At 41.9% G+C, this 20,015-nt stretch overlaps 1 protein-coding gene across 11 annotated transcripts in view; it reads left to right on the top strand.

Annotated features, from left to right (window-relative positions):
* LOC122563303 (transcriptional enhancer factor TEF-5-like) overlaps window positions 1–20,015 on the top strand; it is a 252,424-nt gene that overhangs the window by 183,737 nt on the left and 48,672 nt on the right. Inside the window, exon 1 of one of the 11 annotated variants that reach the window (XM_087973695.1) lies at window positions 17,165–18,018. The exons of the other annotated variants lie outside the window; for them this stretch is intronic. Coding sequence (XP_087829821.1) covers window positions 18,010–18,018 — 9 coding nt within the window. The 5' untranslated portion in view covers window positions 17,165–18,009. Of the gene's footprint in view, window positions 1–17,164; window positions 18,019–20,015 lie in introns of those variants that run through there. 11 annotated transcript variants of the gene reach the window in all.

The raw sequence follows: 20,015 nt of genomic DNA, 5'->3' as shown, positions 1-20,015 counted from the left end.
TCTCAGGAAGATGAACGTTCAGGGCATTTGGAAAAATGCATTGACACTGAAGCTAAGCACTAAGCTGCTGAACCTATACTCTCCGCTCGCTAAGAGGTGCAAAGGAAACTTTGTGATCTCATTCTATGAACCGGTGACACACACATTCACTTTGAAGAACCTGCGTGTCTAACTGAAAGACAGCAGCAAGAATACTAGCCCAGGCAGGGCTGAATTTGCATGTCACCTTTTCATTGAACTTCCCACGGTGTTATCAGAACTGTGCTATACTCGAGGTTCAGGCCTCAGCTTCTCTCTGGCTAATTATGGGGTGACTATTTTTTTTATTTTGGCTGTATGGCAGTGTGCAGTGAAATTGCAAGCTAATCCACTTCCTGTGCTTTACTAACTGAACACTTGCCCCACTCCCCACCCCCCGCCCCTGCCACCCCTTCGCTTTGCAACATCCATTTCCAGAGGCTTCCTTACATCCTCTTTATTTCTTCAATTCCTTCCATCAGAGTAGGTCTTCCCTTCATTGAATCCCGGCTGTGTTTAAACCTGATTTCCTCCCTATTATTGTTGCTGATGTACAGGGGACGCATGTTATGTGATGTTATTCCATAGACAAGTGAATTACTTCCGTCTCTCGAAACAGTGAGTGGTGCTTTTGCTTCTGACGTGGTGGGTGAGCTACTAAAGGTAGCAACAAATACAAACTGGCACAGCGAGGTCAGACTAGGTGGGCAGGAAGTGTACGACCTTGGCATTCAAAAAAAAGCCCACTCAATGAAAATGTGGGACAACATTCAGCAAGGTGCGAGAACAGGAATGTATTGCACCAGATAATGAATGCAGAATGACCTTGGGGTGCTCAAAATGGGGGGAGAGAGAGAGAGAATTGCTTGAGTGGTGGCGTGAGGGTGAGTGTGGGAGAAGGATACACTTTCTGGGCGGCACAGTGGCACAGTGGTTAGCACTGCTGCCTCACAGCGCCAGAGACCCAGGTTCAATTCCCGCCTCAGGCAACTCTCTGTGTGGAGTTTGCACATTCTCCCCATGTCTGCGTGGGTTTCCTCCCACAATCCAAAAAAAAATGTGCAGGTTAGGTGAATTGGCCATGCTAAATTGCCCGTAGTGTTAGGTGAAGGGGTAAATGTAGGAGAATGGGTCTGGGTGGGTTGCGCTTCGGCGGGTCAGTGTGGACTTGATGGGGCGAAGAGCCTGTTTCCACACTGTAAGTAATCTAAGTAAATCTAATCTAATCTAAGTAGATCACTTTAAGGAGGTCTTGCCATTGGCTCTGTTGATGAATAGTCTGCCTCTGTTATATTAGTTCAGAAATTGTACCCTGTATTTTTCTGATCAAACCGCCAATAGTTTGAGAATGGGGTAGTCCTTGAAGGGGACACAGCACTCAGTGTCTATCTACACCACATGGACTGCAACAGTTCAAGGAGACAGCTCATGAGCACCTCCTGAAGAGCGATTAGGGATGGGCATTCAGCCCACCCCAGCCTAGCCCACATCCCATGAAAGAATAAACAAAGACAAAGAAAATGATGCGTGTTCCTCTTTGGCGAACACAGCCTCCTTTATTATAACGCATTCCTGAGCTAAATGAGTGTGGTCAGTGCTGGGGGGCACCTGAGTTTCTGAGCTCCACCATAACCATTGATGGACTGATTGGCCTACTGCTCCTCTATCCTTAGAAAAGGATACAATGCGTCTGTACTTTAGGACACACGCGGGTGAGAAACCTCTCCTTGGTTTAGTCAGCAGAATTTCATATCCTGCCTCACGACTACTTCTGGAATTTGTCAGTCAACTTCTCCTCTGAGGTAACTCTCATTCCTCATGCCAACAGCTCAGCTCAGCTGAGATCAGCACAGATCAGGGGCAGGGAAAGTGAAATGTGGAACCCTCCCATCAAATTAGGTACTATCACAATCTCCTCTTCCAGTCTCATAGCACAGATGTGACACATTCATCCTGGAGATTTCTGACTGGTGGCCCTTATTGGCAGGAGGGAAAGCAACGAGAAAAGTTAAAAATCATTGTGTGCATCCCACCAAAGACTTTTAAGGATTCCTTAGTTGTGGTGGAAGGCTAGAAATAAGCAACAGAATCCAATTTATGTTTAAACAAAATTAAATAGTTTGGAAACACAGACCTTTTGTTCAAATTCCACACCAGGCAGTTTGTGTAGACTCCAGGCTCCAGGAATAATCATTACCATGTGCAACCAGAGTCTACTCAAGTAAAAGTTGGTCCTTTTTTCCTCAATGTAGAATGATTTAGTTAGTGGGGAAGCTTGTGCAATCTCTAGATCCTTCCCCACCCCTCTCATTTAACTGGCTCGTTCCACTCAGCTCCTTGTATAGAGTGCTTCCTGTTTCTTTTAACCATTCTAAGAACATTAATAGCCTCTGTATGTCCTGAAGCAGCAGTTTATCAGGCGTAATTTGTGAGAACAGGCCCATGAGGTACATCAGTACTGAGCCCAGTGTTGTGCTTCTCCAGTGTCCATTCACACACTACCTCCAGTTCCAGACTGCTTTACCTCTGCCTCTCTCAAGGTCAGAGTTCAGTTCCAGTCTGCTGCTCCTCACCCGCCACTCATTGGGTGGCCATTATGGTCTTCAAGACTCCAAACGGGGTCCACATTGGGGAAAAACTTGGAGCACTGGCTGATGACTTTCCTAGTTGGTGTCACTTAGCTTTGCACTGCCTAGTCCACTAAGCAACTGAGGTAAACACAGCTCAATGCAAGACATGGGGGGGGGAGAGGCTACTTTAAGCTGCTGATCCAATCAAAGTGCTTATAATACCACTGGTGGAGCAAGGAGACAGTGTGAGCAGCTGACATAGGTACAATGCTCATAGGATACCTGCCTTGATCAAGTCATTACCACATGAAGAGAATGGAATAACTGCCCAGTATTGGAGTATGTCCGGGGCTTAGGGGAGCACTGTCCGGACTCACCCGGGCAAGGTTTCTGGGTATACAACACGAGTGTGGCCACTCTCCATTACACCCACAGCTCTTAGACAATAGTGATCTTGGAGAAGCTAAATCTTAGAACAATAGTTTGACTGTGAAAGCATGACTCCATCAAAACACTCCACAGTATTCTCTCTCCCTCTTTCAGTCAGGAGAGGCCATAAAATAATGTAGAGAGACACAGTCATCCCTCCCCACCATCATTGGAAATAAGATCCTATTCAGGCTTGGCTCTCATCTCCAAGAAGATATTTTGCTTCTCCTATATTGCCATGAATCGGCCCATTAACTCCAGTCTCGAGCAGGAGCTGTGTGATGTCTGAAGCTGCCGTTTGGGATTACTTTACCATGGGTCCACCACAGTAGTTGCTTCCAGCCTCTCTCACTCCTCCTTGCCTCAATGAAGTGAAACGCTTCAATATTTATACCAAAGATCCAAGTGGCTGGTTATTAAGAAATGACCAGGTTAACTATTTTACCATATTTTCCCTTGTGTAGCTAGAAGAAGTTTCAAGACTTATCTTGAGCCAACTAGGGTGTTGACATTGCCTTACTTTGGATCATAGGGCTTCCCTTTCATTTGAACCCACAATGATATGAGTTTGTGTTCAGACTGAACTGAAAGCTCTGTTGCATACTATTTTTTGCAATCTGATTTCCTCAACTGAGCCCCTATTACTAAGCTCCTCATTTAGGCCTCTATCCACAGAATCGAAGGCCATGACTTCCATTGACATTAGTTGCTCCTAACTGATGGTCATCATGCAAACGTGAGAAACAGAGAATTCATAGTTGAAAGAAACACGAAAAATAATGCTGAGAAAACACAATGGAACCGATGTTTGAATGAACTCCTAGCTGAACATGTCCATCTGAATGGAGTAGCTAGGCCTCTTTTAGTTGGCAACCAGTCAGGAGATAAACAGTCAAATGGCGCCACTTCTTAAACCAACCTTTATTTGTAATCCAGTATGTGATTAGCGTTTTAAGAGTTGGAACTATCATTCAAACTATTGTAATAGACTTCTAAGACCAGGAGGGATCAGTGACAATGGTGCCTATGGATTCTACTTCATTCCTGACAACCTTATTGACATCCCCAGCAAACCCCAGTGACCTCCCTCCCATCACTTATAAACAAGCATCTTTGTTGCAGTTTCTAAGGGCCATGGGGTTTTTTTTTCCTACAAAGTGATTGTAGACTCAAGGATGCATTTGGCATCTCATCTCCCAGCTAGATGGCTGATGGGCTTTCTGGTCTTCACGCCATGCAGTTCTGGTCTGAAGCCTGTTGGTGTTTGCTCACTGGAGTGTACATCTCATTATTACAGTCCATAAGTCGTGATAAACCTTTCTTGACATGAAGCAACCCCTGCGTTTTCTGTTACTCCTAATGTCCCTGCATCTGCACTGGAACCACACACTTCAACAACTAACCAGTCAGTGAATTTAACAATTCTCATGTTTGAATTCAAATTCATGTGACTTCTTCCTTGTCCAGGAAGAGTCAACAATACTGACTTTGGGTTGGGGTGTATACTCACTTTGCAGGTGACCTCTCTCTTTGCTGTGCTGCTGTAAGCATGTTTGTGCTGTTAATCCCTCCCTCCTACTGCTTCATTTGCTCCCCAAACACATCCAGCATGTTGCATGACTAAAAGGCTGCTTCTGAACTTTTGGCCTGTTTTCATTTTCCGGGCTTGTCCATCTTCTAAAATATTCTCCAGTAACAATAACTGAGGCTGATTGTGTGTTAAACCTTGGAATTGAGGACAGCAGATGATGGAGAAATAAACAGAAAGGAGATTTTTTAAAAAGTGAACAAATCTTTTGGGGTACCCTAATAATGAATTATCTGCATTCAGTGGATCTCAGTATAATTTGAAGCGTGTTGATACCAATTGGACTCTGTATTCTAATTAATCAGTGTCCTGTCTATGAAATTAACCACCAAGACCCACTTCAAGGTCACTGACAGTTCTATTTATACACTTAAACCTGAGATGCCATTTCAAAATAAAAGGTCTTTCCTCTCCAGGTGTGTCATTTTCCAGAGTAAGTTTAGTTTTTCCATTTAAGCAATCTTCTGGCAATATGAATAAGCCAGGTTAAGGTGCTTCACTGTCCAGCTTGCAATTTGGTGTTCAAATTGCTGCCAAGGGTCCAGTGTTTTGCCAAGCTTCCTAGAATTGAGGTGCAATGCACTAGTGGTGAAATAAAATGCGCTATTACAGCAGATTCTGAACTCTTGGAGAAATTGTTTGCCCTTTGACCTGAATTAGAGGATGAACACATCAGCCATGATTTCATTGAACAAAGAAGCCTCTTGATGAGCTGAATGACCTCCTTCTGCCTCTACGTCTAGTGGAATTTTCATTTGCCAAAATGTAAAATTGCCCAAGGACATTCCAAGTTACAATTGCTGATGTAATGAAGGTGTTCAGCAAAGCAGAAGGAATTAAATAAGTGAGGTTTTGATCGCTTTTGGTCATTTCCTCTTTCCCAAATAAATATGCCCACCTCTAGATGAAGATGATTCTATGGAGCCAAGTTCCCTAATTTCAAGCAGCTTTCTAATTGACTGACCAGTGGTAGCACAAGTTGACTTTGTGAGTGAAAGAGTTCATTTTGATTGTTCGAAATTGATGTTTGCTGGTGTTTTAAGAGGACTCATAGTCTTGGTTATGCACCACATTGCTTATTAGCTTCCCATACTGATCCATCAAACTGTTGTATTACATAGGGATAACTAGCTCTCAGGAATAGGGAGAGGAAGTTCTTGAGCCACTCACTTTAAGTGCTATGTAAAATGCTGTCGTTTGTACCTTTCCTGCATAATGCCTTCCTGAATTTCCCATTATAGTAGCTCATAAAGAAACAGCAGTAGCTGTAAGGCTTAGAAGTAGCTTAGGCAGTTAGAGCAGTGAAAGGGAATACAATTCACTTTTTTAAAAAAAAGGTGGGGGACACTGAGAAAAGATGGAGGAGGTTGGAAAACAAGCTGTTTTCTTGTGGACTCTGTACGCCAGAGTTAATTCTTCCCCATGTAATTCTTGTGGAAACCCAGAACACAACGCTAATGAAATCTGAAAATACAGACTTGCATTTATATAGCACATTTCACCATGTCCAATAGCGATTTATAGTAAAAACAGAACTTTGTGAAGTATAAACTGTTGTTACATAGAAAATTTGATTATCAGTTTGGACACAGGACTCTACAGATGATGACTGCCAGATAATTTGTTAGTTATCTATTGATTGAGGGTTAAATATTGGGGAAGACACTAGGGAGAAAGACAGATTAATTTTTATCTAAATTACTTTACACTAACAATTGCTGTAAATGCCATTAATCACAAACATAACCTGTCGTACTGAGATGTACAAAATCACTATTTTCTGTTAAATTCCAGTGTGGATTGCTACATAGATTCTTCCCAGTAGTGTTTTTTTTGTAAAGCATTACATTATGTGGTACCAGCAGAGGAGTTATTTTTAAAAACACTTCCAACATCGTAACACCTCAATTCATTGGGGGGAGTTATGTATTGCTGCATTATACTAGCAAGTTGCAAAAGGAGGAGTGTAAGTAACATCCCTGTCAAGCAAAACCGAGAACCTACAGAGCACATTACAGCTAGCAAAGTAGAGTCATAGAGATGTACAGCACAAAAATAGACCCCTCCTTTGGTCCAGCTCGTCTCCGTGCTGACCAGATATCCTAAATTAATCTAGTCCCATTTGCCAGCATTTGGCCCACATTCCTCTCATCCCTTCCTATTCATATATCCATCCAGCTGCCTTTTAAATGCTGTAATTGTACCAGCCTCCACCACTTCCTCTGGCAGCTCACTCCATACACGCACCACCCTCTGCATGAAAAAGTTGCCCCTTAGGTACCTTTGTAAATCTTTCCCCTCTCGCCTTAAAGCTATGCCCTCTAGTTTTGGACTTCCTGACCCTGGGAAAAGACCTTGACAATTCATCCTATCCATGCCCCTCATGATTTTATAAGCCTCTAAGATCTCAGCTTTCCATCCAGTGAAAACAGTCCCAGCCTATTCAACCTCTCCCTATAGCTCAAAGTATCCAATCCTGGCAACATCCTTGTAAATCTTTTCTGAACCCTTTCAAGTTTCACAACATCCTTCCTATAGCTTAACCAAAAATGGCTTAACCAATGTCCTGTACAGCCTCAACATGACCTCCCAACTCCAATACTCAATGCACTGACCAATAAAGGAAATCAAACATCTTCTTCACTATCCTAACTACCTGCGACTCCATTTTCAAGGAACAATGAACCTGCACTCCAAGGTCTCTTTGTTCAGCAACACTACCAGGATAAAACCATGAAGTGTATAAGTCCTGCCCTGATTTGCCTTTCCAAAATGCAGCTCCTCACATTTATCTAAATTAAACTCCATCTGCCACTCCTCAGTGCACTTGCCCATCTGGTCAAGGTCTAGTTGTACTCTGAGATAGTCTCCTTTGCTGTGAACTACACCACCAATTTTTGTGTTATCTGCAAACGTACCAACCATACCTCCTCGATTCACATCTAAATCATTTTAAATAAATGGCAAAAAGCAGTGGACCCAGCACTGATCCTTGTGGCACGCTGCTGGTCACAGGCCTCCACCACCAGCACCTTCTGTCTTCTACCTTCAAGCCAACTTTGTATCCGAAGGGCTAGCTCAGCCTGTATTCCATTTGATTTTGTGTAGTCACTGCTGCAGTGTGGCATGTCACATAAAACCTGACTCCGAGCTGATTTTGCAACTTTATTGCAGAATTTATGTGGAATTTTAAAAAGTCATCATTCTTCTGAATTCCACGCCAAATAGTCAGTGGAGTAGTTGCTGCCCCATCTCATGGCTAATCGCTCTAGGGCAATTTTTCCAGCACTTGGAGAGTGTGATGATACCCTAAACAAGTCCCTGATCCCAACCCTACTTTCATGGTGGAGAGTTAAATGTTAGGGCATTAGCCATTGGAACGAAGGAATCTTTGCTCAATGTTAGAGGAGATGCAGAATGAGAAGAAAGAAAACTAGTTAATAGATAGGAAGAATGAATGAGTTTACAATTCTATAGTGTCTTTCGTTCCCTTAGGTCATCGGGCAATGAGTTAGTTTTCAAAACTAAGTGTAGAAAACATAGCAGCTATATTGTGTAAGTCAAAACCCCACACTCCACAAGGCATCAATGATCAGAGTTTTGTTTAATGGTGGTTGAAGAACAAACAGCAGCCAGATAACTTATTTTCAAACTTACATCTTTGAAGATTGTGAAAGGCCCTCTTACATCCATCTGATCTTTAATGTCTGACTGTAAAGATGGCATCTCCTGTAAAGCAGCACCAATGTGTGGCATCAGATTGGAATTTACGAACTGAGACTTGAACTAAGAACTTTGTGTCCTGGTGCAACAGCTGCTCCACGTGAGCCACAACCACTAAACATGGGGAAGTAAATAATTTTGAGCAGTGTGTAGAATGGGCGATCTTGGATGGGGCATATTTAAAAAGATAACTTAGAAACTATGCGGAATATATGCAGTGGGAAGTACCATTCTGAAAGAAGGAATAATGTTTAAGTTCTTTGACAAGTTTTAAATTAAGTCGAAAGTTGCAGCTCTTACGGTGAGTTTTTGCACCAACTGCTCCCTCAATGTTTTTCCAAAGTTCCACATGACCGGTTTCTAATTGAACTGCAGCCTGTAAGTATCCAGAGTAGAACAGGGAAATGAATTAAAGTTGTTAAATAAGAAACAAGGCATCGTGTTACAGACTCAAAGAGCCAGTTGTTAAGTGGAGATTAGGACTGACCCTTCATGATGAATTAATGACCTGAGAAACAAATATAAACTTATATAAATTTGTGGATGACACTGAAATAGAAGCTTGAAGAACTTTGATTGGAAATGTGTTGGTCTGACATAAACCATTTACCATGGATAAGTGTTACAGTACGCTGCTTTGAAGATGTAGCCAAGTAGACCATGAATAGAATTGTCCTGGTAAAGCCTATTAAAGGAGGCCCTAATGACTTGATTTAAAAAAAACATATAAACAAGCCTCTACAATAGACTGTAGTTCATAGTAGGAATGCTGCATTAATTATGGACATGATATCACAAAGATGTGATGAAGGTCCTAAATGAAATGCAGAGAACAATATCAATCCCATACGCAAAAGAGGATGGCTGGGAAAGGATTGAGAATCATTGATGGAGGTTAAATTCAATACTAAACAAAGAAGGTACCCTACTACTGCTTCAAAACAAGAAAATAAAATTCTGCCTACTATCTTACAAGTAATGAAACACTGGATTGCAATCCAGGCAGTATAGATGAAAGACATTGAGATTGTAGAATATTTCTGGATGGGTCTTCTGTGAAATAGAAATTGGATCATGTACATGTGTATTAAGTTTTTCAAAGTCCCACATCAGCATGTCTAAAGTATCTGTAGAGTTCAGTTTCATAATGTGTTCCCAAGTTGTGTTCCACTAGTGGATCTGCAGCTTTTCCACATGGAGTGGGAAGAAAAGATACTTGCAAATACGGACTCTGAGGGATAAGAAACAAATCCTTTCAAAGTCCAAAGCTCCCATTCTAAATGCCTCTGCCTAACAGATATAGTTACAGAGAAGTGTAGGCACAGAAAGATGAATAAATCTGATAGCCTTTACACATTTATAGATTATCACTGAGTAATCATTCAAAGGCAAAGTCATTATGTGGAGTTCACTACAATCTCCCAGATTCATCTTTTCTTGAATTTATTTGTATAACTTAGTTCTCCTGAGAGACACATTAACATGGAACAGATTGATTGCAAATTTACATTTCTACTTCCTACCCAGTGTCCAACTGATTTCTACAGTAGCGGATTGGACAGAGACAGCTGGTTAGCGCCATGGCATGTTTACACACAAAAATATCATTATATTTTATAAACCCATCATGGTTGAGGTCAGAGTCATTTATCCTGTGTGGATGTCAGCTTGAAGAAAGACTCCAAAGCGCAGGTTAAAAACCGAGGGTTATTAACAAGATAATGAAGGGGCTTCTTACTTGAACTTTACGGCATAATTTAATTCTGTGGAAAAGCATGAAGACTGAAAGGTCAGCCCCAGGTTCAAATAAGTAATAAATCTTCAAGGATTCACTCAGCATTCAAGCTATAATCTGTTGCTGTTTTTTTTTTAAAAAATGGTTTAGAACTGCACTCTAAATGAGAAATAGATTTTAACATTTAAATTTAACTTGTCTTCAAATAAAAAGTCTTATATTCCTTTCAAATTTGGACATTTCCACAGAAACAGTAAAATGGCTTTAAGTGAGAGAAAGAAGAGTAGGCAGTGGGTTTATTAACCTTGTGTAATCTATAAATCACTGCATTCTTAATTTGAATTTTTCAAATTGTACAAGAGCAATGACTATCAGAAAATTGGTTGGCGAGACTGAACCATCCAGGTTCAAGACCTACCTGCTATATTTAGTCTCCAGTTCACCTGCATGGGCTCCTGAAATTGTAATTAAATGTCCAGGTGCTACAGCATCTACCCCCACCTCTGTCTGGGGCCTTGCCTGCAATGTTGGAGGTTGATTTGAGTGATCCTGCATTGGTAGAGGAGGCTAGAAACCTACTGGAAGAGGAGGGTGGGTAGGAATCTTCAGCTCCAACTTTAATCTTGCCTGACCAACAGGTTAAAACAGCAGGCACTCACTCGTCCTGTTCTCATGTGCTAGCGTTTTAGCAGTGGACCTGAGAGAACCTCGCAATTTGATAACAGTCTTGATGACACCATGACTTCTGATGGACTCCATCAGGTGGTGCAGATGGGACAGCCACACAGCCCGGGTTGGTGAGCAAGTACAAACGTTTTTAACATGGTTTCCATGTAGGTTCAAACAGCTTCTGAAAGTTACAAGTGAACCTCAAGCTTTCTCTGTCCAAGGATATACTTGGGCTGTCCTGCCATTCTGTTTGGGACCTTGTCTGCACATCACTCTGCTCTCAGACCACCTGTCCACTTACCCACTGCCCACTCCAGTGCCAAGGCTTGTGCCCAGGAGCAACCTGAAATCCCAGTTCCATTCCATGGCTTCCTAGGTTTAGAGCCAGACATCCAACATATTAATTAAGACATTAAAGTCCCACCAAGCCTTGTGTGGCACTGTTATCACCTAGCACTCAGCAGCTTTGACCTGCTCTGTCTCAAATCTCCAAGTCACCAAAACTTGAAAAGAAGTGCAAAGCAGAAACAGCAACTAAATTCCCAAAGATCAAGGTCTATAGATAACCCATGGATTAGGAGTTTGGATATTCTTACCCATCACAGTTAATCCCACCCTCCGTTTCCATTTGAAAAAAAAACTAACTGCACCAAACGTGACATCATTCGAAAAGGCACACTAAGGGTTAATGCATTATCCAATTCAAAGCACTACGTTGGAGTTATTTTTGCAAACCAAACACAGTTGTCTGTGATTTATTTGGCCTGTAACTTTATCTTGTATAAACAAAAACTACACTTGTTTCAATAAATACACTGCAGTGTGTTGAATGGGCAATATTTGCCTTACAAGGCACTATCTCACTGGGCCGATACCAGCTGTCACAGGAATAGCACAGCTGGTGTCTCTGAAGTAGTGGGAAACTTTCAACAACAGCACAGCACCAGCCCTGACAGCTGCACTGCCTTTACTGAAAGGCCTCAAGGCAGGCTGTGTGTGGACGAGGGTGCCATTAGATTACCCGTCTCAGCCTTCCCTGGAAATTTCTGAACCAAATCCTTTGACAAACGGATGCTCTGCATCAGTCTCCTCCCATTTTATCAGTATATTTCTCTCTGTTCCTACCTTCCTCATATGACAGAGTACCACACTGTCACTATCACTGGGCCCAGGTTAATGCTCTGGCAACATGGGTTCCAAACTCACCATAGCATCTAGTGGCATTTAAAATTCAATCAATAAAATGAAGAATTGAAAGTGACCCTGAATCACTTAATATGAAAAGTCATCGTGGTTCACTCATGGTCGTTATGGATGGAAACTGCCATCCTTATCTGCTCTGGCATACATGTGACTCCAGACCCACAGAAATGTGGTTGACTCCTAGCTACCCTCTAAATGACCCTAGGAAGCCATTCAGTGGACACTCAGGGCTGAGCAACAATCAACACTGGCCTTGCCAGTTATCCCTACTTCACATGAATGAATAGAAATATAGTTACCTAGGTTCCCTTTACATGCATCTCTGCTATTCTTCGAGAGAAGCTGGAGTACCCTCTTCACTGCTTAACCCATGCCCGTAGGCAAGGTCACTGTCCAGCCATCAACATCCTGGAGGGACAAGAATCAGCAGTTTAACTGGAGCCACTATATGAACATGCTGGCCACTTTGTGAAATTGAAATTGGATTGTAACTCTCAGTATTTTGAAATACACATATGCAGATAAATTTTATATAGTGTGAACCTACATATCTAAAGTCAAAAAAACCCATCACCCCCTTTTCAATTGGTATGATGAGCATCTTGCAAGAATACTGGATCACCTATGCTGGTGATCAGGGTTTCAGCATGTGACTGGCTGCATAGGGTAATAAGAGTCAAAGTTCTGCAATCACAACTTCATTCACTGCAGCATCCGGGAGATTTGGTGGAGGGGTTTGGTGTGGGTGGAATGCTGTTCAGAGGGTCGATGCAGACTGGATGGGCCAAATGGCCTCTTTCTGCTCTGTAGGGATTCTGTGAACAGATTGATTACAAATTTCATTTGTTTTTCCCCTTTGTTTTCAAGAAGTTGTTGGATATAGTTCTAAGGGATCAAAGGGTATGGGAAGAAAGTGGGAACAGGGAACTGGGTCAGATATGAGCCATGACCATCACCACAAGTTCATTTCTTCACCACTTCACCTCTCCCCTCCCCCGCCCCAATCCAACCCCCGACAACACCTTTGATTTGTCCTGACATTCCCATCCAATTGAGAACACTGCATGGGTGCCCACTGGAGCACAACAGGGCAAGTGGCATTTATTTATTTATAACCCCTGTGGTAATGGGTCCATCGCCAAGCAATGCATCACATAAGTGTGGAAAAGGCCAGCGATGCTTTCAGAAGCCTTGTGCAGGATCAAATGCTATCGCTTTCGTGAGCATTCTTGGTAGAATGAGCTATCTCGTGGAGATAGCAATGAAGTCAGTTTCTGAACCCTGAAGAAAAATCATCATTCATCCTTGTCTGTAGTGACCATCAATGTTAATATTTGAAGATGTGAATTTTTTTTTCTTTATTTGTTCACGGGATGAAAGCATTGCTGGCTCGGCAGCATTTATTGCCCATCCCTAATTATCAGAGGGCAGTGAAGAGTCAACCCCATTGCTGTGGGTCTGGAGTCACATGCGGGCCAGACCAGGTAAGTATGGCAGTTTTCTTCCCTAAAAGGACGTTAGTGAACCAGATGGGACTTTTCCAACAATCAACAGTGGTTTCACGGTCATTGTTAGATTTTTAATTCCAGATTTAAAAAGAAAATTTGAATCAAATGCCACCATCTCTGGCACTGGGATTTGAACCCAGGTCCTCGGAATATTATCTGGATTAATAGGGTCCAGCAACAATACCAGTCAGCCACTGTCTCTCCATTATGCAGACAGTGAATCCTGTATAAAACCCTCCAGCTCTGTTTGTCGTATCCCACAAAATAGCTATGTTAAGAGCTTAACCTTGGGAGTAACCATGACACCATGCTGATGAGTTCAAACACTCCCACCCCCCACCAGCTGACCACATAATTTAGGCTGATCCTCCACTTCAATGGGACCCTGCATCACTGGGTGAACCATCCTTCAGATGAGATGTTAACGGTAAAGGCAAAACAATTGATTTCTGGTTTGCAGGTAAGGATGGCAGTTTCCTTCCCTAAAGGACTACAGTGAACCCAGATGGGTTTTTCCAACAATCAACAATGGTTTCATGGTCATTGTTAGATTTTTTAATTCCAGATTTTAAAAAAAATCAAATTCCACCATCTACAGCGCTGGGATTTGAAGACCAGTCCTAGAGATCAATCATTCTTTGCTCGGTGTTGGTTATTGATTTGTTTGTGGGATCTTGCTGTACATTAAAAAAAGTTGCCATGTTCACCAACACAAGTGACTGAACTAACACAAAAAAAAGTTGCTCCATTTTCTTAGATGGCTGCTATATAAATGCAAGTTCTTTCATTGTTGAGCCAAGCAAATGCCTTCCCATCAAGCAGACTCCACAGCAGGATTTACACTCCCTGGAGTTTGTGCTGTTTCACATCAGTTTTAGAGTTAGTCCAATTGATGTGCTTGCACTGATCAGTACAAAATGAAACCATTTTCGGAAGTAAATTCAACAATTTGCATCTCTGCATTAGTTGATAAGCAGCACACGGCGAATGCTGGAAAGCAAAAATAAAAAGAAGTGCTGCAAATGCTCAGGACATCAGACAGCATCCGTGGAGAGAAACAAGAGTTAACATTTAAAGTTAATGCCAAAGAGAAAAGTTTGAGATGTAAGGGATTTTAAGCAAGAGATAGGTGGGACATATCTAAAAAGAAGCTCTATGGAATACAGGAGAGGTCGAGTGACAGAAAAACAAGTCCTCCTGAGCTAATGAGAATAGTGATGGGCCAAGGAAAGAAGTAAAGAATATGCCTGGAGTGGGTGTGCTGTGAACTGCACGAAAAGTGAAACTGAAAGGGGTCCAAAGAGTGAAGTGTCAGTGTGAGAGGAAGGTGGAGAATTCCAACACTGGAAGGTGGGCTGAATGGAGGTTCCACAGAGCAGTCACTCAATCTGTATTTGGTATCTCCAGTGTGGAGGAGTGAATCATTGGACCAGTACATGCCAGTCCCAGCTTCACCTTGGACAGTGAGAACAGAGGTAGCAGGAGTAACACCTTCTGTGAATCTGGATACTATTCTGCTTTTAAGCCAGCTGCTAGCACGAGGGTGATTTCCTCAGTTTTGTTTCCTTCTGTCAGGGGGATGTGGACATCATTGGCAAAGCCAGCATTTGTTTCCAATCCCCCTGTTTCCCTTGAACTGAGTGGTTGTCTCAGCTATTACAGAAAGCCGTTAAGAGTCAGTCACATTACTCTGAGGCTGAAGTCACATGTAGCCCAGACTGGATAAAACTACTAAAATGGGCTTTTACAGCAATGACACTTGTCACAGTCTCAATCACTGATTAATTAATTGAATTCAAATCCCATGAGCTGCCTTGCTCTCCTGAGTTGTGGATAACTAGACCAATGACATTAATGTTATGCCTCCATCTTCTTTTATCCAAATTCTTGGCACTTATCAGCCCAGGTGAAAATACTGTCCTTGCTGCGCATTGGTGCAGGCTGCTTTGATATCTGAGGAGTTATGAATATACACTGTTCAGAACCTCTCAAGGAGGGTCCCCATTTCAGACCTCCTTACTGGACACTACCCTGAGGAACTCCTGCAGAGATGTCCTGCAGCTGAGATGACTGACTTCAAACAACCACGAACATCTTCCTATGCGCCAGGTTTGACTCCAACCAGCGGAGGGTTTGTCCTGATTCCCAATGACTCCAGTTTTGCAAAGGCTCCTTGATGCCACATTGGCTTAACTGTAGCCCCACCCCCCCCCTCTGGAATTCAGCTCATTTGACCATGTGTGAACCAAGGCTGTAATGAGATCAGGAGCTCAATGGCCCTGGTGGAAACCAAACTGGATGTCACTGAGCAGGTTATTGCTGAGTAGGTTAGCTCTGTTGATGACACCTTCCATCACTTCACTGATGATGGAGAGTAGACTGATGGGGCAGGAATTAGCCAGGTTGGATTTGTCCTGCTTTTTGTGTATGGGAAATATCTAGACAATTTTCCACATTATAGTGGTAACGCAACAGCTTGTTTAGGGGTCTGGCAAGGTCTGGAAAAAGTCTTCAGTGCTGTTGCCAGAAAACTATCAGGGATGTTAGCCTTTGCAGTATCCAATGCCTTCAATGTTTTCTTGACTTGACAAGAATGAATTAAATTGGCTGAAGATTGGTAGCTGTAATGCTGGGGACCGCTGGAAGAGGCTGAAATGGATCATCCACTTGGAACTTCTGGCTGAAGATAGTTGCAAATGCTTCAGTCTGATCTTTTACTTAGACTAGGCTGCCTTGTCATTAACGATATTTTGGAAGCTTCTTTCCCCCAATTTGTTGTTTAATTGCCCACCCCCATTCACAACAGGGTGTGGAAGGACTACAAAGATTTGATCTGATCAGTTGGTTGTGGGATGGCATTGCCCTGTCTATTGGATTTTGGTGTTTGGCATGCATGGTACCTTCACCAGGTGGGCATGTCACTTTTAGGTATTCCTGGTGTTGCTTCTGGCATATCCTCCCTCACTTTTCATTAAACAAAAATTGGTCCCTGGATTGATGCCAATGGCAGGGTTGGGGGGATTTTGCCAGTCAGTGAGGTCACTGACTGGGGACAGCTATGATGCTGCTGCTGCAGCTGATGGCTCCTAGAACACCATGTTTGAGCAGCTCAGTCTGTTCTGCATCTATTCCATTTAACAATGCAGTCATCACCAGTGCTGCATCACCAGTGCTGCAGTGTCTTGTTGAGGTAGTGAATGAATAGCAGAATCTGCTTTTCATCCAAAGGCTAGTGACCAGGATGCACATGGGCTGACTGTTTTGAGCTGCTTTGAGCATCATGAATGATCTGAACAGTATAATGTACACATAATCGTTTTCGAGAAACTTGAGTGAGTTTGGAAAAGTTGTGCTTCAGAGTCGGTCAGTCCTCATTTTGGTCTAGTTTATGCCAGCTCCCTGCTTTTTAATTTTCCACTCAACTCTGGCCAGTTTTCAAAAGAAGTATTTGAACTGAATTAATGGGACGCCCAAAGATAATATATAGTGCATGTCAATCAAAAGTTCTCTCACCGTTGATTGCATTTTGTTTTGCTTGTCTCTAGTGAAACCTGCTTAGAAATATTCACCTCCAAACACACAGCTGTTCCTTAACAAGTTTCCATCAACAACTCAAGCCACTGAGCCCTGAGAGGTTTTGATTGGTAAGGGGATAAAAGGCGACAGGGAGAAGGCAGGAGAATGGGGTTGAGAAACATATCAGCCATGATTGAATGGTGGGCCAGACTAGATGGGCCAAATGGTCTAATTCTGCTCCTATATCATACTGTGTCATGGACCATTTCAATCAGCAGACCACTTCATCTTTCCAATGGCCTTCCACCATTAATCATTAACATCCCATTCAAAAACACCACAATACAATATTATTCAATAGAAGGAAAAAACAGGTTAATTTACATTGTGAAGAAGACTTGATAGCAAAGTCATTTCTACTCTAAATCTGCTACAGGCTAACAAAATCTGCTTTATTCCATATTTTAAAACAGTACATACATCAGAACAGTGAGGATTAAAAAGTATAAATAAGCCTTTAAATCTTTAAAAGGCAATATGAAAAACCATGATTGGATTATTTGTTCTCTCACTGTACTGTGGTAGCTTGTCCTTTATGGAGCATAGCATCACTTATTACCAGGAATTCCCATGATTTTTGACAACCCATTGTCTAAACATGGAATAAGGATGAATGAATAGGAGCGGTCACTGAATGATATACAAGGCAAACTTTTCATAAAGTTAAATCCAAGCAAACATGGGTTGGTAGCATCAATTAAAGCACTAAACTAATTCAAACTTCAGTGTGACCCGAACGCAAGCATTCTTTATTCTTAAACAGGGGCTATGACCAGATCTCATGGCTGTGTTTGCAGGTCTCTCCTCCATCAAGGTACAGGCTCACTTTGAGTCAATTTCCACAACTAGGGCTTGGGCTCATTTGAACAACTGACTTGGCAAAGCAAGGTTGTTGAAACAAGGTGACCTGGGCAGGTTTCACTGTTGTGATTAACTGAATGAAAACTGTGTTCAATCCCATTAATGATGTGCTTTTCTTGAATCCAGGCAATGAATGTGGTAAGTATCTAATGAATTATATTGTCCATTTCTGTGTGCATGCTTGTGCATGGTTCTTTTTAACCCTTTCCTGCCCAGGCTGCTTCCAAGATTGCTTTCAAGACCAAGCCATTTGCAAAGTGTCATGGACAACTTCACTGACCTGTGTAACTGGCTCCTAACTCCAGCCTGGGAGTTACTTTCTCAAATGTATTCCCATTTAATAGATATACTGGGATTTGACTCTATTCCCAGCGTTTAATTTTAACTCAATTGGAACAATTACTTTTTAGTTGCAAAGTACTACCAGAGTCAAATAGTCCCAATTTCTTCAAGGTGGGTGGAAAACTCAAATCTTCCTCCCCAGTCATTCCTGATAGGATTGAAAAAGCAATTATTCTCAATTTGCCTTAAAAGGAACAAAATATTATTGAGCAGTCAGCAAGTCCCAACAAAAAAAAATCATCAATTTAACCTGGGCTGGAAGAGGTCATTTCTTTGGTCTTGGCTCTTTACCCTATGGCTGAAAGTAGACAAATAAAAAAAATGGAAGTAGTTGAATAGGATTAGTCTCAAACCAGATTAGAGAGCAACAGTAGTTGGACTGGTGAATGATGTGCCACACGATCTAAAACTGATGACAATAATGGGTGATTATAACCAATTCTCCAGGGGTGCACCAGCCAGTATTTGCGAAGGAAGAGGATAAAAGCAATGGGAAACACAACATTACAGGTGCAGAGAAGATAAAGATAGAACAGTTTACTTAAAACCATGATGGTTGAACAAAAAAAGACATATATAAAAGGCATCACAAGACAGAAACAACTAGTTTAACAGAGTTAGAATGATTGTAAACAAAGTCAGGTAGTTTAGGTGAAACCCTTAGTACTGTTTGAATAATTATAATCTAATGAGAACTTGACCTAAATTTAATAGCTGAAAGGATACAGTACGGAGGCTTACAGCACCAGTGACCCAGGTTCAATTCCAGCCTCGGGTGACTGTCTGTGTGGAGTTTGCACATTCTCCCTGTGTCTGCGTGGGTTTCTTCCCACAATCCAAAAGATGTGGAGGTTAGGTGATTGGCTATGCTAAATTGTCTACAGTGTTCAGGGATGGGTCAACTAGGTGCATTAGTCAGGGTTAAATGTAAAGTGATAGGGTACGGGAATGGGTCTAGGTGGGTTACTCTTCGAAGGGTCGGCCTGTTTCCACACTGTAGGGATTCTATGAATTGTTGCAATTGATGACAAGCTTGGGAAGGGAACTACAATCTGCATTAAGTTATTAAATGCAGACAATCACTTCAGAGTAGTGGTTCATGGACAATAGGCTACCTTACAATTTAAATCCAATAGCCAGCTGGGTTCTGCAATATTTGGTTGGGAATACGTAAAGTTTTGGTGAGAGGTTTTTCCTTATCTTTAAAAGGAACCTTGCCTACACCTCCCCATTAAAAAAAAATTATAAAAGAAAAACAATAATGCTTACACAAATGCTAAGAGAAGTCAGGGTATTTTTCAACTGATCACCACTTTTCACACCCAGTCTTCCCTTTCACAATCCCATCTTCTTAATATCCTTGTGGCAATAATTTCATCACCTGATTATGGATAACTATCCTGAACAGTGCCTTTACTGATCCAGTTTGAATTAAAGGGAGTCGATTCAACAACCTTTTAAATGTATAGATCGCTTGCTAATCCATGACTGCCCCCTAAGATTCTACCTATTAGTGCTAATGAATTACCATTTGATGAGGAACTAATCCTATAGAAATGCTGAGTAATAAGACATCCTCCTCAACTTAGGAAGTTGATAATCAGCAAGTTTCTTTTTATCAGAATCAAATCTGCATCTTATATTTTCTGCTTAAAATGGAGTATTGTTCCATCAGACTGAACTAAAAAATGCACCACCACTCACTAGAGTGTGAGCATAATGTAGCACTGGTTCTAACTGCAAACAGATAATCCTTACACTATTAAAGTTAACAAATAGAATAATGCCATTTC

Source organism: Chiloscyllium plagiosum, unplaced genomic scaffold (assembly GCF_037043375.1).
Source record: "Chiloscyllium plagiosum isolate Xiang-an unplaced genomic scaffold, Cpla_swu_hap1 HiC_scaffold_26, whole genome shotgun sequence".
Classification (NCBI taxonomy): Eukaryota; Metazoa; Chordata; class Chondrichthyes; order Orectolobiformes; family Hemiscylliidae; genus Chiloscyllium; species Chiloscyllium plagiosum.
The sequence above is the reverse complement of the archived record's forward strand: the minus strand, read 5'-3'. Positions and strand labels throughout refer to the sequence as shown.